The 24,829-nt window shown below is 44.7% G+C and overlaps 2 protein-coding genes across 3 annotated transcripts in view; one reads left to right on the top strand and one right to left on the bottom strand.

Annotated features, from left to right (window-relative positions):
* PRPF40A (pre-mRNA processing factor 40 homolog A) overlaps positions 1 to 3,843 on the bottom strand; it is a 56,486-nt gene extending 52,643 nt beyond the window's left edge. The window contains exon 1 of the mRNA XM_053258747.1: positions 3,297 to 3,843. Within this exon, the coding sequence (XP_053114722.1) occupies positions 3,297 to 3,698 (402 nt within the window). The 5' untranslated portion in view covers positions 3,699 to 3,843. The remainder of the gene's footprint in view (positions 1 to 3,296) is intronic.
* A 220-nt stretch (positions 3,844 to 4,063) lies between these two features.
* Positions 4,064 to 24,829, top strand: ARL6IP6 (ADP ribosylation factor like GTPase 6 interacting protein 6). Of its 2 annotated transcripts, none has more exons than XM_053258766.1 (4): positions 4,064 to 4,792; positions 10,249 to 10,302; positions 18,000 to 18,132; positions 22,029 to 22,320. In XM_053258766.1, the coding sequence occupies exons 1-4, from the start codon at positions 4,453 to 4,455 to the stop codon at positions 22,036 to 22,038; spliced, it is 537 nt and encodes a 178-aa protein (XP_053114741.1). In that variant the 5' UTR covers positions 4,064 to 4,452; the 3' UTR covers positions 22,039 to 22,320. The 2 variants fall into 2 exon arrangements, with proteins under 2 accessions (XP_053114741.1, XP_053114731.1); XM_053258756.1 differs by lacking the exon at positions 22,029 to 22,320 and adding an exon at positions 22,425 to 24,829 and having other exon boundaries at positions 4,075 to 4,792.

Here is a 24,829-nt window from a genome sequence, read left to right on the forward strand (position 1 = left end):
AACCACAAACAGCAGCAGCAGTCCCACCACCACCACAACAACTTATCTGGGTTCCAAATCTGCTTAATTTGGTGTACTGTAATTTTGAACAACTTCCTGTTCCCTACTATAATAAAAATGGCAAATACATATACATATACATATACATATACATATACATATACATATATATATATATAAAGAGAGAGTTGCAACACAACAAAATTGATGCACAATATGTACATTATTTTCTTTTCTCTCCCTTCCATGTATTTTCTTTGAGTTGTTCCCTAAATGCTTGTAGTATAAGTGGAAACAGTTTCACGCATTCAGTGGGGAGGGGTGATACCTGCACCCAAAAAAATCTGTTGTGGGATCCTCCAGAGCAGGATGGCATATGGCCAGGGGACTACTGCAGGGGGGGGGATTGGCAAAAGGGGAGGAAATATCTCCTTGCACAAGTGGAAATTCTTCTGTTTGCACTAGAGATTATTATGATGTAACAGTAACAATAAATTTCACTGTGCTAATGAAATGTTTTATAAGGAGTAAAAATTAACTTGCAGCCTCAATAAATGCAGAAATAATAACCTTATTTCCAGGTAAGCATGAAAGTGATAAGACTCTCAAGGACAGAGCAGCTGCTGAAAATCAGAGTTTTAATCAGATCCTCACAGTACTCTGCATGTACAAATCCAATCAAATGGAACTTGATCTAAAGTACATGAGCAGGCAAGATGCTAAAATAAGACATTTTTGCCTCCAACATATGGCTCAGGAGTTATGGGTTTGACAGATTTGAATTGCAGCTTCTAACTTTCGCAGTAAATTAATCTACCAACATTTAAATGTTAAGCACAATTAGAGACAGAAAAGCATACGAGTACTTCACAGATTAAGTTTCTGAAGGGTTTCAAATATTCACAATGTAAAATGTGAACTGGGTTGGATCTTAATATTCTGTGCTGCAGGAGTACTCCATGGACAGACATTCCTTCCACTGCCAGAAGCAGAGATGTGCCACAGAAGGGGTCGTTCTGTGATTGTGCAGGCAGCTAGGACTGGCTTGATGAATGCAGTCAGAGGGAGCACGCCCATGAACACCAGGTGCTAGGGAACACCAGCAGGAGGCGGCAGCTGCCTTCTTTTCCCCATTTTCAGGCTTCCTGATGTACGTGGTTGCCTGCTGTGTGAAGCAGGATGATGGTGGATTAGATCGGCTTTGGCCTGATCCAGCAGAGGTTTTCTTATGCATACTGACACAAACCTGGAGTTCTTGTAATGTAATGTTTGAAAGTGTCCTATTAAACATAAAAGTATAATTTCAACCTGTATTATTATTATTTTACATTTCTATCCCGCTCTTCCTCCAAGGAGCCCAGAGCGGTGTACTACATAGAGTTTCTCCTCACAACAACCCTGTGAAGTAGGTTAGGCTGAGAGAGAAGTGACTGGCCCAGAGTCACCCAGCTAGTTTCATGGCTGAATGGGGATTTGAACTCGGGTCTCCCCAGTCCTAGTCCAGCACTCTAACCACTACACCACACTGGCTCTGTAGGCTAATAAAAAGTAGAAGTGAAGGCTCATAAAAACCAGGTGTGAATCTTAAAATATGAGTAAAAAAAGAAAAGGGCCTCCATCACACCATTAAGTGTGTATGGTTACTCAGATTAAGGGACTTCAAGAACAGATGGCACAGGATGGGGCAGTAGCATACAGAAGGTCCCAGATCCAATTCCCAGTAAATACTCCTGGAGAGGCCCCGCCGGAAGGGTGAACAATACTGAACTAGATGGACTAGAGGTCTGACTCAGTATAAGACAACTTCATGTATAGACATGGAATATAGAAAGACTTGAGACCAAGCACCCCCTTTTTTACCAGTTAAGTACCACAGATTGCCCTGAGTATGTTGCACCTATTTGTAACCATACTTCTTTTGTGATTTATTAGACTTCAGGTATCACTTCTGTTTTAGCATGGGATGGGGGGGGGTAGGGTGAACAGAGACATGAGACCTAGTTACTTGTCATGAAGACACTCAAAGAAATTGACTAAACAGGCACTACTTTGTCATCAAGTCATTTAATATAAAGAACACAAGCAAGAAAGTATAAGCAACTTTGTTTGAGGCACTTTAGCATATAGCATTACGCTCAATAACAGAACACATCATAATGAACACACTGATCTCACGAAACTTATAAAGTAACTAATATTACTAAGGCGTTTTCAAGTGTTCAAAGTGCTCAGCAAACATTATTTTGTTGTATTCTGAACTTTGTTTCCAATAAACTACTCAGAAGCCATTTTTACTTGGCCTCCCATTATTCTCTAAGTTAATTAAAATATGCTATAAAACACAGAAATGTGAGAAATTTTTCTGTGTTTAAATAAAGTAGTTCATTACACAATGCCCTTATAGGAAGTTTTTAAAACTGCGACTCAACAGTTAAACTTATTTTCTATCGAGTCTTCATAAATTTGCAGTAAAGTTTATTTACTTCAGGTAAAGTAAAGGTCATGGATCCTTTAAGAACCCATAAAGGGGTTCTTTATGCCCTTTAAGGATCCAGACCCATAAAGGTCATGGGTCCTTTAAGAACAGGCTAAAAATGAAAATGCTGTAAGCAACTCTGAGCCTAAAGAATAGAGTTGGATTTAAATCAGATAAATAAATGTCTGGCAATTGTTCGTACACATAAGGTTTGTTACAAACACCCAGTGTCTATTGCCAAGGTATAAAGCCACACTGATGTAGCCAAATATGTAACTTTTCCTCTGGTATTTGATTTTTAAAAAATATATCAAACACTGCATCTACTCCTAGAGTTAATGTATTACTTGATCAATAGCCTACTAGCACTAGTTGCCAGTGGAACACGTACCAAAGTAACGCCAAAATATGAAGCTATATATCGAAGAGATAATGTCAGGATGCAATATGCTTAAATGTAAGCAAAACAACTAGAACTATTAATGCCACGTTAACAATAGTGCTGCATTTGACATGGGGGGGGGCCGGCGGCGTAAAGGTGCATATAGCTGGGCTGCCAGATGTGCAACAATTCTCAACCAGTTCACCCCCTCCACACACACACACTTTATTTTTCAGCCGCAGGTAAAGGGACTATCACCGACATCAATCTCCACATAATCATATAAAACGAAATCTGAAGCATTCCTTAATTCTTGCCTATAGTCAGGGATCTCCACTGAAAAGATATAGAAGGAATGAGACATGTTGCGAGCACACACACACACACAAACGTTTTGCTTCGAGTAGGAAAAGAGATTTACTAACCCTTCAAACTCACCATGAGGGACTCTCGGCCCATGCCGCCGCCGCCACCGCCGCCGCCGCCGCCGCCTCCTCCTCCACCCGGTCGCATGGAAGGATTGAGGAGGCTGCCCCCGCCGCCGCACCTGCCTAGCATCCTCCCCCTGAGCGGCTGGCGAGAGGAGGGCCCGAAGGGCAAGAGGGGCTCGGGCTCCCCCCGGGGCGGGAGAAGCGGGGCCAGGAGACTGACGGGCTTTCCGGCCGGCCAATCCGGGCGGCCTCCCAGGCGGGCGCTCTTCGGCGACTGTTCCGCGCCGGCAGCCCCCACGGGCCGCACACCTTCGCCTGGGTTGAGCTGCATGAGGGGAGGGGGCTTGGGCAGGGAGAAGGGGAGCGGCTGAGGGGAGGCCGCGGCGGCTCCCGAGTCCCCGCCTGACATCGCCTCCCCCTGGCCGGGCCCGGCTCCGACGAGCCTGCCCTTACGACGCCTCCGCGATCTACGCGAAACCGTTAGCGGCGGAGAAGGCGGGGGCGAGGGGGACTGCTCTACGGGGGGGGGGGGAGGGGGATTAAGGGGACGCCAACCAACCGTGAGGGGAATCCGCGCGCGCGGCCGAGCTAGCTGGGGGATGGGGCTGCGCGAGGGCAGAGAAGAACAAAACAAAAAACTCACGCCGGGAGGGAGAAGAGAGGGGCAACCCTCGGCGTGGGTCGAAGCCCGTCAGCCAGAGGGGCTTGAGAAGGAAGGGAAGGGTGGGGGGGGGGCACGCGCAAAGGACGCTGGGACAGTAGCTCCCGCGAGCGGAGGTTCGGAGGCGGGGCTACGGAGGACTGATTGGAATTGCGGCTGTATTGGGAAGAGCGGCGAACGCCAAGGGGGAAAAGACGGAGCAGAACTCTGCGTTAGCGGGAGGGAGGCTTTGGCTCACACGCCACGCTTGTTCGCCGTTTCCTTTAAGGGAGCACAGCAGCATGGGAGGCTTGTCCCATGAGCGAGCGGCGTGGGGGAGGAAGAGGCGTATCGTATCGCATCGCCTGACCTTTTCCCTTCTTCCGGCTTGGTTGCGTCGCCTTCCGCTTCCTCGGGTTGTTGGCTAGGTCGACTTCCGCTTGAGAGGGAACTTTCAAAGCCGCTTTCTCTAGGTGGGCCGTTAGGCTGCTCGGGTGCGCGCGCGGAGAGAGCTGGAGCCGTCATGTCGGCGTCCTTCAGGGGGGCCGGGAGGCTCGGCCGCTACAGTCAGAGCAGCCGCGCGGATTCCGCAACGCCTTGGTCGCCGGGGGTGGTGGTGACGCGGAATCTCCAGGAGGAGCTCGAGAAGGATAGCGGCCGCTGCGAAGGGGACCTGTGGGGCGGCGTTGAGCGAAGCTGGGACAGATCCTTGGCCCCCCGGGCTGCGCTGATCTCCTCGGTGCAGCACGAGACGGAGGGGGCGGGGCGTCGGTGGCCGAGCAGGGCCTGCGCTGTCTTCTGCTGCCTCGTGGCCGTGTCGGTGCTGGCTTTCCTGCTGGCCATCGCTTGCTTGGTGCTCAGAGGTGCGTGGTGGGGAAGAACTGAGCGAAGAGCCCTTCATGATCGGTTTGGGCCTGGTCTCCTCGGGTGCACCGTCTCCACGGCAGGAAGAGGCAGTATTTTCCAAGAAGCCTAGGTGCCCCCCGTGCTGGCAAGGCGGGGGCTGGTGGCAGGGGGAATCACGGTGGTCTCGAGTTGTTGCAGCCGCAGTATCCTCCATAGATAGGGAACTGGTGCAAAGGGGTGTGCTGGAAAGGAGAATCCTGAATGAGCAATACTTCGTGAATTTTTTATTTGTCTCATTTCACCTTTTTTTTTTCCTTTTCCCATCACAAACCATCCTGGCTCCTTTCATAGGGTCTTTCATCCTCAGGAGAGGCTTTTTAGGGGGCACAGAATTGTTGCAGAGAAGGAAAAGTTTTCTTACATTCATGCAACTCTAGATATAATCTGTGGTCCCTTTGTCCTAGAAACCTGTGCAAAACGTGCAGGCTCTTTAAAAAATGCCCACCCCAGTAAGAGGCAAGCCCTATTCACAAATTAAGTTCAACAGTCACACAATCTGTGTACCGTGTACACAGGTACAGGTCAGTGTACGCAAATACAGTGTTACTTAAACTTCCTCAAAGTTTTCATCTTGGTCAATGTAGTCCCGCCACCCACCAAGGAAAAAAGTGAAGTGCATAAGAATGTGACAGTTCCTGGGACTTCATTATTTCAGGGAGTGGCTGAATTATGGTAATTTTGTGTATTTCACTGGCAATGAAATGGATGCGTTCCACGGCAAGTTTAGTAAAATGTTTACTTGCCTTGTCATTGGTCAGAAGAACATTAATAGCTTTATGTGTTAGTAGGAAACCTTGTACGAGCAGTTAGTGAACAGAAACAATTATCCCCGAGCAAACATCTGTCAGTAAATATTTGTTATACTATGAAGTATTTTAATTCAGCCTGCACAAATCCTGTGCATGTTTTCTTAACAGAGCTGCCCTACCATGAAGTAAGCAGCTTCAGGTGGCAGATTCTGGGTCACTTCTGGGGCAGAAGCCCATCCCTCACCTCTTCTACTCTGGTGGACCATCTGCAAAGAACAAAATGCAAAATGCTGCTTTTTCTTTTTCTAATGCTGCTTTTTTCCTTTTTAATGGGAAGGAAAGGGAGAGATTCGAAAGAAAGAAGGAACCAAAGGTTTGATTTTAATAGAGAAAAGGGAGGATGTGCTGTTTGATGCTCTGCTTCCAGAAGCAGGCTGTCATAGGCTAGCACAGTTACTTAAAAGTAAGTCTCACAAAGTTCAGAGGGACTTGCATCAAAGTAAATGAATTGGGAGGGACCAAGTCTCACTGAAGCTAGTGATCTGTAAATTTCATATTGCTCCTCTGTCACTGGTTGAAAGCCATTTTGGAATACAACCTCCTGTTACTACCACATATTTTGCAGTAGCCCCTGTTGTACTATGTAACCTACCAGCAATGGAGCAGGTCACACAGCCACTACAGATTGTGTATGCTTCTATGGTTTTTAATCCAGTTGATTTCAGGAGCCAGTGTGTTGTAGTGGTTAGAGTGCTGGACTAGGACCGGGGAGACCCAAGTTCAAATTTTCATTCAGCCATGATACTTACTGGGTGACTCTGGGCCAGTCACTTCTCTCTCAGCCTAACCTACTTCACAGGGTTGTTGTGAGGAGAAACTCTATGTAGTACACCGCTCTGGGCTCCTTGGAGGAAGAGCGGGATAGAAATGTAAATAAATAAATAAAAGAAATGTGTGCCAAACTATATGTTGAGGCAACCATGTGTTGGTTAGAAATGCATTTCCTGCTACATTTCCTATAAAGTGGGGGAGGATATCTCCTATTTATGCTGAAAAGAGAGAAACCTGCCACACTCTGCTCATTTTAAGCAGTTGCCCCCAGGCCAACTCTGGTCAAGTTGCTGCACTTGCTCACACACGTCTGTGCTGTCTATATGTGTATCTGTGCTTTGGGGAATAAAATGAGGGAATTGGTTTGAAAATTGAATTCACAAGTGTGACTAACAGACAGACTGCAGTCTGGACACAGGCAAGTGCTAGTGTTGGGGTAACCCCAAGGAGCAGCCCTCTCAGAGATGAGGCTTTTGAAATGAAGAAATAATGTTTGATAAAGCAGAGTGCAAACGGTGGCGTTTGGCATCCTTGATACTATTGCGGTTGCACAGAGAGTGAAGGCAGCTCTAGGGGATTAGATGAAGTGGTAGTGAAGGCTTTAAAAGATTAGTGGCTGGTAGAATGTGAGTAGAGAGAGAAAGAATGGAAAGGAAAAGAATAACTTATTACCTGTCTGTATCTGCTGTTTTGTGCACAAAAGGAATGACTCTCCACCTACCCCAGGGGAAAATATGTTCCCCATCCCCTTGCATAGGTTTTGCCAAAGCGAGAGCAAGGAGAGGCAGCCAAGTGCTGACCTGGCACCAAGGACTATGGCAGTACCTATGCCCACAACCAGCAAAGAGGAACACTGGGATTCCCAAGCATTCTCCTGCAGGGGCTAGCCTGCAGCAAGCCCACATAGGGAATGGCCGAGCATCCAGGTTTCTCTAGGGCACGCCTTGACACATCCAGGTGCCAGCTCACAATTGTGTCTAGCAACTTAAACTTGGCACCAATTAGTCTCCAGTGAAGAAAGGAACAAAGGAGAGCAGGGAACACTTTTGATACTTTGCAGCAGCAGAGGCAGTAGGTCCTTGGCTTTGATTGGCACAAGGAAAAGGCAGAGGCCCAATAGTGGGAAGGGGAGAGGCTCAGCTCCCTCACAGAAGCAAAAAATGATGTGAGGAAGAGCTGAGCCCCACTTCCTGTATGTCAGTGTGTGTCTTTGTACTTCGGTTCCATTCAACCATGCCAAGGGAGTGGCTTCCTGATTCAATTGCATGCCTGTTGAACAGGCTGCACCTGATGAGTAGGGAGATAGCGCTGCTTGGGCGGCAAGAACAAAGTGGCTTCTTTTCCTCCTCCTTGATTCCCAGCACTGTGTAAATTAATTGGAGGGGGGAGCAGAGGGAAGGAGGGCTTGACCCAATGCATGTCCGCTAGAGTAAGAGTGTGTGTGGTGGTGGTGGAGGGTTTCAACCTTGACTGTGCAGTCATCTGATCCACCTTTTCTTGGGAGAAATTCCCACTGGGTTCAGTGGGATTACTCCCTACATACTTAAAGTTGCAGCTTTATTTACGACCGAGTACGCCCTTTTGGATCAAATGGATCTTACTCCTAAGCAGATATGCATAGAATTGAGCTGGGTTTTTTCCTTAGGTCCAGGATACTTAAGAGAGTGCCTTCTCTGTCACAGGAACATAGTCAGACCATTGGTCTATCTAGCTCAGTATTGTCTACACAGACTGGCAGTGGCTTCTTCAAGGTTGCAGGCAGGAATCTCCCTCAGCCCTATCTTGGAGATGCCAGGGAGGGAACTTGGAACCTAGATGCTTTCCCCAGAGCAGCCCCATTCCCTAGGTGGAATATTTTACAGTGCTCACACATCAAGTCTCCCATTCATATGCAACCAGGGTGGACCCTGCTTAGCTAAGGGGACAAGTCATGCTTGCTACCACAGGACCAGCTCTCCTCACAAATCCTCCTACCTATTAAGATCATAGCGCTTTCCAGATTAAACCCTACAACAGTGTCACTATGGATCTGCTGAGTGTGCTTCTATACTTCCTGTGTTATGACACCACAATCCCTGCACTGGCAGCAATGTGCTGATCACATTTCCAGTGCCTTCTTTCCAATGGTATCTTTGCATTATAGTGCTGTATCATTGCGTTTACATTGTAAAAAAGGTAGCTGTATTTTCCTGTTGTAGGAGTATGAGATTCTGGAGATTGTTTTAAACTTCTTGTTTTAGTTTGTAAAATTGTTTTAATCATTTTATTCTGTTTTATACTTGTATTTTAAATCATTAAATCAACCCTAGGGATACACACTTTGGGCGGTATATAAATATGAGAAATGAAATGAAATAAATCTGGCTCCTAAATGTTTGAGTTGATCCCAAAGAAAATTTGTCAACCAAACTCCTTCTGCTGAGGAGTCTAGGGCAGTCAGGCACAGGGATAGTCCTGTGGCAAACCCACAGAGTGACCCAAGGACTCTGGTTTCCAGAAACAACCAGGGTAGACCAGTGTCTCATACAAGGAATGCTGAAAGCTAGTAATTCCAATTCAATAGTCATTCTGGACCCCACGGGCCACTCTTCCAACTTAGGCCTCAGAAGCCCAATGATTCAAACCACGTTGACGTTGAATCACCCAATGATTCAAACCTCCGCAGGTCAGAGGTGGCCGAAAATGACTGCGGAGGTCATTTCTGGCCACCATTTTGTTTCTTGGAGCCACAAAATGGCTCCTGTTTAAAACAAAAAATGGCAGATTCTGGGGGCACAGCACTATGCAGGGAAGGCAGCAAAGCATGGAGAGGAGCTTCCCCCTATGTTTCCCCTCCAAATGTGGTCAAAAATCGACATTTTTTGGCATTTTCCCCACAACCGGTAGCCTAACCCCCTGTTCCCCAATGAAACAATGCCTCAATATTTATGGTTTCCATATCCGCGGTACAACCGTGGAATGGAATCCTCACGAATATTGAAGTTCTCCTGTACATGACATGTACTTGGCCAGGTTGGCTCTGGAGCAGTAACAGGCAGCTTGTCCCACCAAGCAGCAGTAAAGATGCTTTCCAGGAACCTGCAACCCTCCTATCTGGGGAACAGATTTTTTTTTTTTTTTTACAAGCTTATCTCCTCTACAAAAACCCAAAGGCAAGAAAATGTTAGGTGATCCAGGGAGGGTATGTACGCAACTGTAGTTCTTTTTAGAGGAAGTGCAAAACAAAAAGGCTGTATTTTGCCAGTCTGCAAAACTGACTTGATTGCATTCTAGGGTGATTTGACAGTTTAAAGGCTCTCCAGTCTCACATGCCTTTAACGCTTTTTTTGTTATGTCAGGAGCCCTGACTTAAGTAAAAATGCACAGGATTCACTTGTGGGGTGTGTGTCACTTTCTACTACGCAGCTTTTGTGCGGGTTCAGTCTTTGCATGGCACTGCTGCTTGATCAAATCAGAGGCAACTTCCTCTTTGGGACCAAGTGCCTGGCTATCTTTTGGCTCTGTTGCTCTCTATGGAAAGCACTAATACAGGTAGGGAGAATGCTACCTAAAGCAGAAGTGTGTGCCAAGGTCAAGCAGGGGAGGAGTGACTTTCATTTTCCTGCCCTGTACTTTTTTTGGTACAAAAAGTAGACCACCCCTTATCTGCTTTATAAGTGAAATAGGCCAAACCATGAGTTTAGCAAACATTTGGTCACCCCTAATGTCTATTTGGCACTCACTGACTTGTGCCTCATGAAACAAAATATTTGGGTATGCCATCCACAGGAAAGCTGCTGCTACAGAACCATTCCACCCTCCTAACTGCTTTTATTGTTGATTTCTGCCTGTAGATTTGCGGTCTGAAAAAGGCAAGACTGATGTTAGCGTAGAAACAAGCATTTTGGGTAAGTCTCTTATGATACTTTGGTCTGGAATTGTAAGTAGGATTCCCAGATTGATATATTGGCTTGTTCACAAACTTTGGTTAGAATAACGAACATTTGCTAGGTTCAGACAAAACAGCAAATGCCAGTTCTCTGCTGCTGGAGTCCAAGGGCATCTCACATGTGGGTAATGCGATCCCATGTGATTCCAGAGGCAGGACTAAGTTAATTAGTTTCACTTTTGAGGCTGGGAGGAGCTAACCCACCTCAGTTCCTTTAGTCGTGCAAGGCTCGAGGCAGCTCCTTCCCAGATCTCCTGACTTCTCTCCTTCCTGCTAACTTGGCCTCCACTTCTCAGCTTCCTCCCTCCCCCTTTTCTGCCCTTCTCCCTTCTTCTTTATACTGCATGGAAAGGGCCGGCAGGGTCCTCCATATTAGAGTACTGAGGGGGAAGGAAAGTTCAGGCCGTCTCTTGGCTTTTGGAGTTGCTGCAAGGCCCCCTACAGGGCAGACTTCGTTGGCAGCCTCTATTCTCAGCCGCAGTGCTCAGGAATGTGCCGCCACCGCCAATCAGCTGTTCGGCGTTCCAGAGCTGCAAACAGGGCCAGCGGCCATTGCAGAGGGCAAGGCAGCAACCCAAGCATTGACTCCATTGTTGCTTCCTTCCAGCCCTACCTGCTGACTGCCAGTAGTGGCGGTGTTCCCGCTATCCCCACACGCACATCGAGGCCTATACCTTCCAGTAAGAGGGGAGTGAAATCTTCGCTACACCCCTACGGATGCCCCGATCGCCCCAACATATTTCCGGCTCAATCCTGGCCAGAGACGGGGAGTCATCCCTTAAGGACCCCACAGACAAATGTTTGGAAGGGGCCCTCAAACATACAAATGAATCAACAGCTTTGTCAGTGAGGGCCTCGGCAGCCGCTTCTGTGGGGCGAGAACATCTCTAATCTGGCTGGATGACTTAATCCAGGATCCCCCCTCGGACCCAGTCAGACTGCTCCAAACCCTATTAAAGCTGCACAAGATGCAAGCGTTTATATCAGACACTACTCTTGACTGCCTGCGTTTTGCATCTAGAACAGCCACATCCTCGGTGGTAGACTGCCACAACTTGTGGCGGAAGTACTGACAGGTAGACGTGTCAAAGACCAACCTAGCCACAGTTCTTTATGATGGTGAAAAGCTGTTTGGTGATGCAGCCTTAAAGGACATCTTGGTGTAGTCTAAAGATAAAAAGAAATCCATGCCTGCCGCATAAAACAAAAAAACAAGAACAGGACCTTCAGCAAGGAGGGTGTTGCTTTTGCTCCCTGCTGGAGGCCGAGACAGGGACTTCAGATCCCAGCGTTCCTACTGGGGTAGGTCTAGAACAACCAGGCAGGCCTTCAGAAATAGGGCCTCATTCACTGCCCAAAACGAGCAGTCTAAACCAGGGATTCTCAACGTTGGGTCCCCAGACGCTATTGGACTTCAGCCCCCATAATCCCCTGCCCCAGTGCCTTTGGTAGGGGATTATGGAATTGAAGTCCATAACATCTAGAGACCCAACGTTGAGAACCCCTGGTCTAAACAACAGGCATAACGGAGCGGGAGAGGTGCCCCTCAGTGGTTGCCTCTCCTCTCACTGGCATGTCTGGGAGGCCACCACATCAGACCAGTGGGTGCTCTCCACCATCATGGAGGGCTACTCCATAGAGTTGACCAGCCGACCTCACAGATTCTTACCAGATCTTTTCCAACAAGGTCCAGCATGTCATCCAGATCCCAGCTGGTTACAGCTAGCTGCCTGGAAACCGAACAGTGCATCCTAAGACAATATGGCTACTCAGCCACAGTCCTCAATACTATGTTAGCATCAAGATGGCTGTCCACCAACAGGATCTACCAGTATATGTGGAGAGCCTTCATAAGATGGTCAGCACGTCATGGAGTACCCAGAGGGTCCGCCACCATGAAACACCTGTTGTAGTTTCTGCAAGACGGACTGGATAAGGGACTGTCTGCAAATACCTTGAAACACCAAGCCACGTCCTTAGTTGCCCTCATCGCGGGGACATCAAAGAGATTCATGCAGCACCATCCTCACCTAAAACATTTCCTGAAGGGTGCTACCCTCCTGTCCCCTCCAGTGGTCCATCATTTTCCCAACTGGAGCTTACATACTTACGTTCTTTAGGCTCTCCAGGATTCTCCTTTTGAACTTCTGTCCTCAATTCCATTACACATACTCTCCTTCAGATTGGTATTCCTCATCACCATTACCTCTGCACGCAGGGTGTCTGAGCTCAGGGCCCTCTCTCTATATAAAAATCTTTTTATTTTTTCTGAAGACTCTGTGAAACTGATTCCAGACCCCTTTTTTCGATCCAAAGTGGCTTCTCCCTTTCATATGTCTCAAGATATTATTTTGCCCTCTTTTGTCCAAAGCTGGTCCATCCGATGGAGAAGGCCTGGCACAAGCTAGATGTGTGCAGGTGCCTTAAACTTTATATTAAGAGAACTAAACACATTAGGTCCTCTGAGTCTCTTTTTCTTTCTATTTTGCCACAATCTATGAGGCAACCTGTCACATCCACCACCATAGCTCAGTGGCTGAAAGCATGCATAACACTAGCCTATGAATCCCAGAATTCTCAGGGCACCCACAAAAATTCTTGCCCATCCCATGAGGTCTGCAGTGGCCTCGGCTGCTTTCAACCAATGCCCCTGTTCAGGATATCTGCAGAGCAGCCGCCTGGCAGGCACCTTCCATGTCCACCAAACATTATAAACTGGACGCCTTTTCCTCTACTCAGGTGGCTTTTGGGAGGCATGTCCTACAACAGGTCCTTCCTGCACAGTAAGCACCCAGCTCCCCCCTGGTTGGTTTTAGGGCTGTGGTGTGTCCCTTGCATTCCAGCAGCAGAAAATGGAGCATTGGTCACTCACCCTGAAGGCTCCTTCTTGCTGCTGAGTCCAAGAGTGTCTTGACCCGCCCTTGATGCCAGCGTATACTGTCCAGGAGCCAGGGGACCATAATCTGCAAAAAAAATTTGAACTTATTTCATAGTATTTATTATTTCAACTTATTTTAACATAGTATTTCTTATTTCAACTTACTTCATAGTATTTCTTATTATTGACCACATTACCATACAGGAATGCCAGCAGTAATCTGGTCAGGTTCTTTGTTGACATGTCGTTCCTAGTTTCTACCAGGTTTTTAGAGCTTGAAGTAGCTATTTCATCTTGGTCTAAAAGAACTGAGGTGGGTTAGCTCCTCTCAGGCTCAAAAGTGAAATTAATTAACTTAGTCCTGCCTCTGGAGTCACATGGGATCGCATAACCCACATATGAGACGCCCTTGGACCTCAGCAGCAAGAAGGAGCCTTCATAGTGAGTGACCAATGCTCCGTTTTAAACGAGGACCAGAAGTTGCAATTTTTTTCATTCTGTGTGTTCTGAGGTTCATGATAGTAGCACTAAGGATGGCTAAACCACAGTTTTATGTTATGTCTGAACCCAGCATAGGTTTGCTTCATTTAAAGTGGATGATTACTTTCTATAGCTGAATTGGGGGGAAAAATGGTGTTGCGATGCTAATGCAATGTTACTTAAAGACTGCAATCCTATGCCCACTTACTTGGAAGCAAAGACTGCAATCCTATGCGTACTTACTTGGCAGCAAGCTCATTGAACATAGACTGAATAAAAATGGGTAGATTGTACTGTTAGTCCACAGTTTTATGACCACTTACTTGGGAATAAGTTCCATTTGGCTTGATGTGACAGTTCTTATCGAGAATGCATATGGTTTGAGTTGTAGGTTCTGATTGAGAATGTATTAACAACAATAATACAGCTTGAGCTGTAGAAGTAGCTGTAAAATAATATGGATTGAGCACCTACAGTTCAAGGTATGAGAGCTAGCTGTATAGTTTTTGCCTATTTTGCTTATTCTGGGACTAGGAAAGCTTTTTCTGGCATTGGAGCTGAGCCATTCTCCTTTGTTCTGTCTGTAGTTGTATCTTGAGCTTTCATCGTTTATAATACTGCTTCTCAGCTGCTGGATGATGACATCTCACATGGGTTATCCTTTCCACATGCTCCAGACTTAGGACAATTCAAATAAGCAAAGCCTTTAAAAGGCAGGGAAGGATAACCCCTCCCAGTTCAGTTTGTCTGGTTCTCACTCCAGAGAAGGTCTTACTCGCTTCGTTCCAAGCTCTTCCTTTGTTGTTTCTGTGTGTGTTCGTGCAGAAAACGTCTTTGTTTCCCCTTGATTCCCCTCCCCCGCCCACCAGTCAGACAAGGACAATAACAGCGCGCCATCTCCAGCTAAACTGACCATGCCAGGATCTGTGAGCCCAGGACCTTCTGGGCCTAATAACCCTAATCCACCCCAGGAGCCCCAAAGCCCAGCCTTGCCCTCCTTTTCAGGTGAGGTACCTGAGGCCTGGCAATCTTGGTTCCAAGATAATGCTGCAAAAATCGCTAGAGCAGCACAAACTTCTTAGAACTTCCAAAAAGCGCCATAGGCCCAAAGAGGAGGTTTCATCCTCTGACTCATCCTCTGACTCATCCTCAGAAAGAACCCCTAAGAAAGCAAAGGAAAGTTATAGGCATAAGAGGGCACATAAATACAAAAAACACTAGGAAGCATAAGAGATGGCCTAAACACAAATGATGAGTCATCTCATCAGCTATTTCTGAGTATAAGCCCCCAGACCGCCACCCTGGTGGGCTTCTTTTACCACCAGGACCCAAGAACCCAGGGGATGGCCCCATGGACATTCCAGATAACCTAGACCAGGAGCTAGACTTCTAGGAAGAAGAAGAATGATTAGATGGCCAAATAGTTGAGCCACCCATGCCCTCACATAGGCTATTCCCATCTGATGATTTCTGAAACCGTTTTTTATAAGGCGTTGCATACTTTAGGGCTCCAACATACCCAGGCACAGGAGCAACCAGTCCCTACAAGGGAGTCTGTTGCGACCTACTACATCTTCACATGAGCTTCTTTCCTTTCCCTGAGACTTTTTCAGAAACAGTAAAGCAGGGAGTGGCAGACCCCCTCAACAAACAAAAAGACTGCTCCATTTGTAAATAAATATTATAGGTTTGTTCCATCAGCCACAGCTCTGTTTCAGGTGGCTCTGGTCGATGCCCCTGTGGCAGCTCTCACGTTGGGCACAGTACTTCCACGGTACGGGGAATCTACCTTAAAAGAGCCTACAGAGAAGAAACTGGAATCCCAGTTTTAAAAGAGCTGCAAATCCACTTTTTTCATCAGAGTATCTACAACAGGCTTAATCAAAGCACAGACTTCGCTGCTATGAACAGATGAGCTCCTGCAGTCACCACCACCACCAGATGCTGCCACACAATGGCAGACCCTGCTCGAGATCCAGAAGGCCAAGGTCTTTGTTGCAGACACAACCTTAGACTCAATACGATTCACAACACATGCTGGCAAGTGGATGCAGTTTTTCACAACAACTTGAGTGTTGTCCCGTTTACCTCCTCAAAACTGTTTGAAGTGCTGCAGGACGAAGTGCTACAGGACGTCCTGGTTGAAACCAAGGACAAGAAGAAAGCTCTGCCTTCCACTACACACAAGGATGACAGACAACCTACGATACAGTTTTTTCAGCCCTTTCAAACATTTTGTTCCACCTTCTGGCCCAGGGACAGAGACATGACAGAAACCACCACCACCACCACCCCGCGCAATGAAACAGTGCTTCACACCGAGAACCAACACTCCCAAGCAGCAGTTCAGGCAACAACCCAAACCAAGACCTGACTCTCCAAGCTGGGGCATAGGATCTGAAGTTCCTCAAGTGGGTAAGGTGCAAGAAGTTCTTCATGAAGACACTTTTCTCCATAGCAGAAGTTCTGCATCATGCAGATCACTTGGCATCGTTGGATCTGACCAAAGCATATCTTCATGTCCCCATCCACCCAGAATATCAACATCTTTTCCGCTTCATATACAATGGTCACCATTACCAGTACATGGCAGTATCATTTGCTAGACGTGGAGTACTGTGGCATCGCGGAACTCCTATTTTTCCTACAAGACAGTTTGGACAAATGCCTGAAAGCAAACACCATTAAATGTCATGTAGCGGCTCTGGCCAACCTAGTATCACCCTCTGAAAAGCAGGGACTGCATTCTTACCCTCATCTTAGATGTTTCTTACAGGGTGGATTTGATTTAAATCAAACTGATTTAAATCATGATTTAAATCACTAGCAGGGTGGATAAAAATCAAAAAAATCCGATTTAAATTAAAAAAAATCCGATTTAAATCAAAAAAATTGGATTTTTTTTATTTAAATCGGATTTTTTTTATTTTTATCCACCCTGCTAGTGATTTAAATCAGTTTGATTTAAATCAAATCCACCCTGGTTTCTTATAGGGTGCATATGTCTCCTCTCCTCCGATCGGATTCCCCTCCTGGGACCTACACAAGGTTCTCAGGATGCTCCACACACCACCATTTGAGCCTCTACATTGCATTTCTCTCTGAATATGGACCCTATCCATCCCCATCACAGCATCCCTTCAGTGGCTGTTGCTGGTGTCTATCTTAGATTTCTTTTTTAGATTGTGAGCCCTTTGGGGACAGGGAGCCATTTTTATTTATTTATATCTATGCAAACCGCTTTGAGAACTTTGGCTGAAAAGCAGTATATATGGGTTTTTTTATTTGTATTCATACTGTCGTTTAAGTTGGCCTTCCTCATAGCCATTACATCAGCTCCAAATTGAGCACTGTCATCAAATCCCTGGTTTTGCATCTTTTCTGCACTCTATGAGGCTGATTCCTCACCCACCTGTACTATCCAAATTGGCATCCGTTTTTCACCAATCACAAGATGTAGTGCTCGCTTAATTCTGTCCCAGTCCTACCCACCCTAAGGAAAAGGAATGGCACAAGCTGGATGTACACTGCTGCTTAAAGAGCTACCTGTCCAGAACTTTCTCCTTCAGGTCCACTGAGGTGCTGTTTGTCTCATTCCTGCCATCTTCCATGGGACAACACGTTTCAGTCGCTACAACTGTCAGATGCATCAAGGCTTGCATTTCCCTAGCGTACAAGGTTCAACGCCTTTCTACTTCTCTCAGATTAATCGCACACTCCACATAATCAGCTGCTACGTAAGCTGTATACTCCACAAATGCCCCATTGACTGAAATATGCAGAGCAGCAACGAGGTCATCCCCTTCCACATTCACCAGACACTATAAATTGGACATTCTCAAGTCCTCACAGGCTGCCTTCAGCAGAAGTGTACTCGAACATGTTCTTCCACCCCAGTAGCCAGTGAAACCCCCCAACCATGGTTTGTTTGCTGTGATATGTCCCATGTGAGATGTCCTCATCCAGCAGCTGAGAAAGAAGCATTGGTCACTCACCATGAACGTTTTTTCTTGCTGCTGGATTTGAGGACATCTCGACCCACCTCCTCGGCAACCATGACTACTGGTAAGCACCTTTTTTGTATCCTCTCTGAACTCTCTCCTTACATTTTCTAGAAGCTTGGCTTGGCTAAACCGAACTGGGAGGGGCTATCCTTGCCTGCCTTTTAAAGGCTTTGCTTATTTGAATTGTCCCACCTCTGGAGTGTGGGAAAGATAACCTACATGGGTTGTTCTCAAATCCAGCAGCAAGAAGAAGCCTTCACAGTGAGTGACCAATGCTCCTTTTTCTTCCCTAAGGATTTTGGAGTCTTCTTGTTCTTGCCTTGATGTCAGGTCTGTCATGCTGCAGTTTTTCTTGGACAGTGACTTACTTTGACTCCTTTGAACCAGGAATGTTTCCTCCCACCCCACTATCTCCTGCACGATTCAAGTGAGTACTCATTTAATGACAGACGTGATCATAAGGCTGTGCATAAAAGAGATTTTGTATTCTGTTTCAAGCTCAAAATGAAACTCAAAATGACCAAAATGTTTTGTCAAACAGTGGTTGACCCAAACCCATGGGGATTTGGGGAAAAGGTTAAGAATTTGTTAAAAATTGCCCACTTGCCCATTTCTTTCGTGAGTTGGGTGGTACATAGCACCCTGATGCCCTACGACCACCAACCCATATTGGTGTCCCTAGGAGTTACCCATGGGGAACAATGGCATTTCCACATTGTTCCTTATGGCCAGAACAAGCTGCCTTGAAAAAGAAAAACACTTCAGAAGCACACAGTAAAAGGGAATCCGTCCCTCCAAAAACAGAACACACATTTCAAACACAGTCCAAAAAAGAATCACTGACCCAGATTCCACTGGCAGCCATAGTGCTTGCGCTGCAGTAACATCACTGGCACAAGTTGTTCTCTCACACACCATTATGACTCCTTACATTACTTCCTAGCACTGCAACAGCTGCCACAGCAGCACCCTTACTCAGCAACCATAAGTTCAACTAGAGCAACCTCAGCTACATTTTTTTGACTGAGTACACCTTGCAATGCAGATTGCAGAGTAGACCTGAGCAGTGAGTGAAGCATAAGTTAGTCTCAAGGCCAGATATGGAACTCATCACAGCAATCTCCAAGAAATATTACACCACATACGCAGCTGCCACTGTCCATTTCTTACCACAACACTGTCTCACAAACAAACCAAACAAGAAGTTTTGGTTTGTCAGTCTGAGATCCAGCAAAACCAGGTAGTTCTAGCAGCAGTAGCACAGCATATTATATTCAGTGCTGAGAAAAGAAAACCACAGAATCAAACCACCTTTCCTCCTCTCTTATCCTAATGTATCCTCTTCGTCAAGAGAGGCAGGTACAATATGAGGGCTCTCTATGCCTCCCATTCCCTCTGAATACATTTTGAAATTCCCTCCTTTTGTGTTCTCCCTTCCATCCCCCATCCAGTAAATGGAGGCACAGTTGCTCATGGCAGCACTTGATTTGTATCATAACAAATCAACAAAGAAGCAAGGAGATCGCAAGCCAATCTGAAGCCAGTGCCAGAAAACCAATCCACAAGGGAAATATAGGCCTCCAAAATGGCACTTGAAATGGTGAAATATTTTGATCAAAACAGGGTGGTTCTGCTCCGAGCTCAAAACACGCCTTTTTCAAAGAGGGTGTTCCGTTTCAAGCTTGAAACGAAACATTTTGGGTCAAAAGGTTTCACGGTCAAAACATTCTGCATATCCCTATTCGACCAGAAATGTGTCCCGGCAAGCCACCAAAAGAAGTGAATACAATGTATATATATCAAGCTTCACAAGCTCTGCTTTGATGTATATTCAAAGTACAATTACTAAGGCTGTAGTCTTAAGCTTACGTAAGAGTAATTAAGTTTCATGGAATAGTATTGGACTGATATCTAAGTAAACATGCACTGTTAGTTCACTGGTGCTGACACAACAAACTGTGTATTCCCAAAAGATCCCCCACTAACTGGATAAAGAGGCATCCTTTAAAGAGGTTGTTCAGTTATCAGGATATAGTAGTAGTTCCTGTTCATCCCAGTTTAGTGTTCTTTCCATGGCTGTTGCTGGTGTTTCCTTGTGTATGTTTTTAGATTGAGAGCACTTCTGGGACACGTAACCATCCTCTTTTTATTTTGCTATGTAAACCACGTTGACAACTTTTTTGTTGCAAAATATATAAATACTTTAATAAATGGTGGGCTATATCCAACCTTTGGTACTGCAGTGCACCGTCTGAAAAAGCTTCTTCTGTTAATGGAAGGAGAATTCTGCTCATATTGTATGAATGCAGCTTTCCTTCCATGAACAGAAGGAGCTTTTGCTGGCAACGCATTGCTGCTATCTGGACATACCCCAATAAAATTATGCCCAGCGGTGTTGGACATGCTATCACGGCTGAGTCCAAAATGGTGAGTTGAAACACTATGAATCCCTTATCATTTTAGTCAGTCATGTTCATTAATGATCAACAGACCGTCAGTCTAGAAATATAAGCAAATGGTCCCACAATAACATAAATAGGATAAAACACAAAGAGGCTTTAGTAATTAAAATGTATTTTAGTCAAGGGTGCAATACTTGCATATATTAATATATTATGTCAGGTATAATTTATTCTCCATATTGCACACAGTTCTGTTACACTTGCATCCATAAGAAGTACTATTGTTTCCAAGATAGCAAATTAAGCAGTCTTACAAGCTGGCCAGCAGGGTGCGTGCTAGCATAATTTTTCATTGCTTACAATGACATTTCTTTTACCTGCGTATTCCAGAAATAATTCAAGTGCAATGTCGCAAAAGAATTAAAATCCAATACTATGAAGACCAGTTAGAACACAGCTTTAGAATATAGTTTTTTTTAAAATCAAATGTTTAGAGCTTTCTGTACACTGAACGTTATGCATATCTTATAACTCATATATGATATGTATATGTTCTTTACATTCTTTCTCTCTTCATGAGGGCATATGTCATGTGAATATAGAAGCCAGGGGAATTATTTAAATATCTAAGCAATGACTTTCAGACACTGATTCTACAACAGTATTTCTGGTCTAGCCAACAGAGAGAGAGAGAGAGAGAGAAGCTATTTGTGAAGTGCAGTTTCAGTAAAGCAACTCTAGGTTCTAGAATCTAATTGTGGAATAACAAAAGTACTAATGAGAGAAGTGCTTGTAATTTACTATTTTTAGGTTGTTTCATGCCTTCTGGTGTGTTAAGTGAAATATGTTTAAGAACTTAAATAACAAGACTTTGAGCAAGACTAAAAAAATTATCTTCAGTTTTTGCTTTGCTGCCACTGTTCCTTTACTATTGAGCCAGCACCACATTTGCTGCCTTTGCTGTGCATTGCCTCTCTAGAACAGCTGCCATGTGCACTGGTGTGTTCCCTCACATGCTCACTTTAGTTGTTGTTCTGAAGGGCCTTGGGGAAAGAACATGAAGGGTGTGAGAAACCACTAGATACAAAATAAATTATGAAAAATTAACAAGAGAAATTTCCCATCTCTGTAGACCTGTGCTTTGACTCTCTTACTAAGATAGTGGAGAGGCAACAAACAGTGCATTGGCAGTTATAGCAAGTGGCAATAGGAAGGGTCCTGGGTAGGAGAAAGAAAGAAGAGCAGCAGCAATGAACTCTGTCCTTTGGCTGGGGCAGTTGCTACTTGCTATAAGGAAGGGGCAAATTGGTTGGCTTTATTTAAGGGCTTGGGTCTTTAGAAATCAGATGGATGAGCTTCATGAATTATAACCCGATTTTTGTAATGGGATACAGTCCCTTACTTCCCCTTTCAGTCTGGCTCTCAGAAAAGAAATCCCTCCTTTTTCTGGAAACCCTGATCCCTGTGACTGAGGTTGATATGCAAGGAATGTTTCTGCTTAATTGCACTGTTTTTCTAAAAACACACAACTTCTGATGCTGCTTAGAGCATGAAAGATAAACTTGCTATGTACAGCCACTAAATGTCTTCAACTGTACTGATAGTTATCTGCAGAGTGATCTGTAACATACATTCAGACTAAGCATTCTGTGCAGAGAATGACTTCTACACATGTGTGGAGAAAGAGGGGCACTTTTCAGCAATCCTTCCTTCCCTTGGAAAGTCCCCTCAGAGACTTATTTTCAGGAGGCACAGGTGGTTGCAGAAGGAAGAGAAAATTGCCAAAAATCTCCCCTCCCCTTTGCTATGCACAGGGAAGAATCTTCCACCAGAGCTCTTAGTCTGGATGTAGACCAGTGTTTCCAATGTTCTATCTTTCTACTTGATTTACCAGCTATGGATTGTCATTGTTTGTTTTCAGGATTGTCTGAAGCACAGGATTTCCTTATCCTAAATAAAACAATTGTTACAGTCCTTTTCTGATAAATATGCAGAATGGGTGCAGCAAAAATTAAAAACTCATGGAATTAAGAAGGTACTTGTCCTTCAAGCAATTGAGCCACAAGGTTTGTTTGTAGTGTGAGTGGTTAAACAAATGAATTTGTCAGCGCATTTTTAGATGGCAGTAATCAAAAATATATTTGGAACATATCCGTGTACAGTTGTGAATATCACTAATTCATTGTATGACTGCAATAAATCTATCATTTCTAGTTGTCTGATGTTCCTTTTTTAAATCTTAAAACTTGGTAGGTAAGGTTATTAGAGTCTCTTAATATTGTCTCACCTTCTAACTGACCTTCTGTTTACTTCCCAGGCGAATGACAGGGCACTCCTTTCACATAGGCTATAGCATGGCCATACTGAATGGAGTTGTGGCAGCTCTCACCATCATATGGTGTCTTCTGTAGTCTGTTTCTCACAGCATGACAGCCAAGCAAAGGCCTTTTAGAGCTGTGTCCACATAATGGTATGTAATGGCTTTCCACCCATTACCATTTCTTCATACTTCTGCCAAATATTCCAGGAAGCAGCTGGCAGAAAAGCAGAGACAAACCAAAAGAAATACTTCCACTTTCATTTTGCAGCCACTTTGGACAACGTACAAATCCAAGAATGTGGTGTTCAGGATGCAGTGTAGAATCTGACATTTCATTTGATGTGAAGACTAAAAAAGCAATCTAGCAAATTCCTGAATAGTGCACAACTCATGCAGTCTGACAGTACTGACCCAGATTCTCACGATACAGCTGCTTTGTGAAGTCAGTTTGAAACTGCCTCACCGTGGCAACCATTTCACACAGTGAAATAAAACCGTGACATGTATTTTATAATGGTTCGAAAAATGGTGATGTATGCAAATGACTATGTGACATACACTGCTAGCACTTACTGAACAAATATTTCCTGGTGAGCGTCTGACTACTTTTGAGTTTCACATCTTCTCCAGCAGAATGAAAACTTTGGGAGTCTAGATCTATTGGCAAACATCAAAACCTTATGTGTTCTCACCAAAAGATGTTGCTCCACTTTTGTTGAATTACTCCCTTCTATTTAATCGCTAAAGTGTTTGGCAACAATCTAGCCAAAGTTAAACATGTTTCAATGATGTTGCTTTCAGTGGGAGCATTAAGGATATACTTAAACCTTTCCCATTAAGGTGGATGGGACTTAAAATTGCTTGAATCTGCTAGATTAATTTGAATGTGCAGTGAAAGCATATTACCTTATGGGTTATTTAGCTTTTAAAGTTCTTAAATATTTGCGCACATTTGCATTTTGATTCCAGTAACCATTTTATTCCATTTTAAAAACCAGTTGGCTGACATCTTTAATAATGGTGCACAGGTGCCGTTTGCAAAGCACCACCACAGCATTTAGTAATTGAGTCCCACTGTAAGTGTGCAGTTTTCACTTATCTCTCTTTCCCCTAGAAGAGCTCTTTAACACCTGTAAATATGTCCCCAAAGGCTGTGTGACCCTCAGGATTAATAAACGCTGTGCAGGTGTTTTGTGCACACAGCCTCCACACAATGAGCGAGTGAGGATGTTGGCCATCCTTCTAGTTTTGCAGTTATTTGCTCTCTCTTCTTATTCCCTGAAATATTATTCGAAACAATTCTATGAAAATTAAAATTAATAGAATTGCTTGCAAAAATATTTCAGTTGGGATTATGGGGAAATTATACTGCTTTGTGGCCATGAAAGCACTGCCTTAATTTTTACTACCTCCGCTTACCTGTCCGTCGGTAGGGACATCACTGAATTAGTTCAACTGTAATTTGTTTTCTGAACATTTTCAATGACACAGTATTTTTTCTTAATACATGCTTAAAAGAGCAGGACTATTCTTTGATCATTAACTCTTGATGCAGTATGTATAGTATTGAAATGAAAGTACTAAGGTAACTAGTTAGAATATTGTATTTGTTAAGAGAAATAATGTAGTGATCTGAATTCAACAAGGAACATCGCTGGCACTGTGCAGATAGAGAAACAATGCATTAAAATGACTGGCTAGTATTTTCTGCGCTAGCAGAAAACAGAGTTAGTGCAAGGAATTCTCCCCTTCTTACCCTCCTGGTGCAGCCTGAAAAGCCATTCTTGAGGGTCAAGGGACTAAGACATGGCACAGGTGACTTGCAAGAGTGGAGGAGACCATGGAAACTGCCAGAAAGTATGTCTGCATAGTTTGGGGGTCTCCCCTCTCCCCATGCACTCACTGGTGCCCCACCCCATGCTAAGAATCCCTTGATCTTTAGGAATGGCTTTTTAAGCAACTCTGGGGACTGTATAGCTTGCACTAACTCTGACTTGCAATAGTGCCGCTCTGGATGCTGGCCCTGTATCTATATGTTTTAATGCGTGACTCGCTTGGGTCCAAAGATCTGGAACCTGCCTGCCTCTTCCCTTTGCAGCTCTTTGCTTCCCCCAAAATTTTCCTGAGTGAGTTACCCCTTTGGAACACTGCATTGGGAAGCAGCAGCCAGTTGGGGACTCTCACACACTTACCCACCCAAGCACCCTGCATGTATCACTTTGGATCTATGCCTGAGAACATACTCATATTTTGCATAAAAGTAAAGTAGTTGCTCACTCAATTATACATTGATATTTGCATTTTTAGTGATGTTCATTTTGTCTACGCAATATATTTCCTGCCTTATGTTAAATATAGTTTATGTACATTGCATACTGCCAATAAACTATTTTTGCTCATAA

This window comes from Hemicordylus capensis, chromosome 1, assembly GCF_027244095.1.
Source record: "Hemicordylus capensis ecotype Gifberg chromosome 1, rHemCap1.1.pri, whole genome shotgun sequence".
Classification (NCBI taxonomy): domain Eukaryota; kingdom Metazoa; phylum Chordata; class Lepidosauria; order Squamata; family Cordylidae; genus Hemicordylus; species Hemicordylus capensis.

Excerpts from the sequence above, each read along its gene's own strand:
- ARL6IP6 (XM_053258756.1), top strand. The coding sequence starts at position 4,453 with ATGTCGGCGTCCTTCAGGGGGGCCGGGAGGCTCGGCCGCTACAGTCAG. Across the intron at positions 4,793-10,248 it reads CGCTTGCTTGGTGCTCAGAG|ATTTGCGGTCTGAAAAAGGC; the intron begins GTGCGTGGTGGG and ends TTCTGCCTGTAG. Across the intron at positions 18,133-22,424 it reads CTATCTCCTGCACGATTCAA|GCGAATGACAGGGCACTCCT; the intron begins GTGAGTACTCAT and ends TTTACTTCCCAG.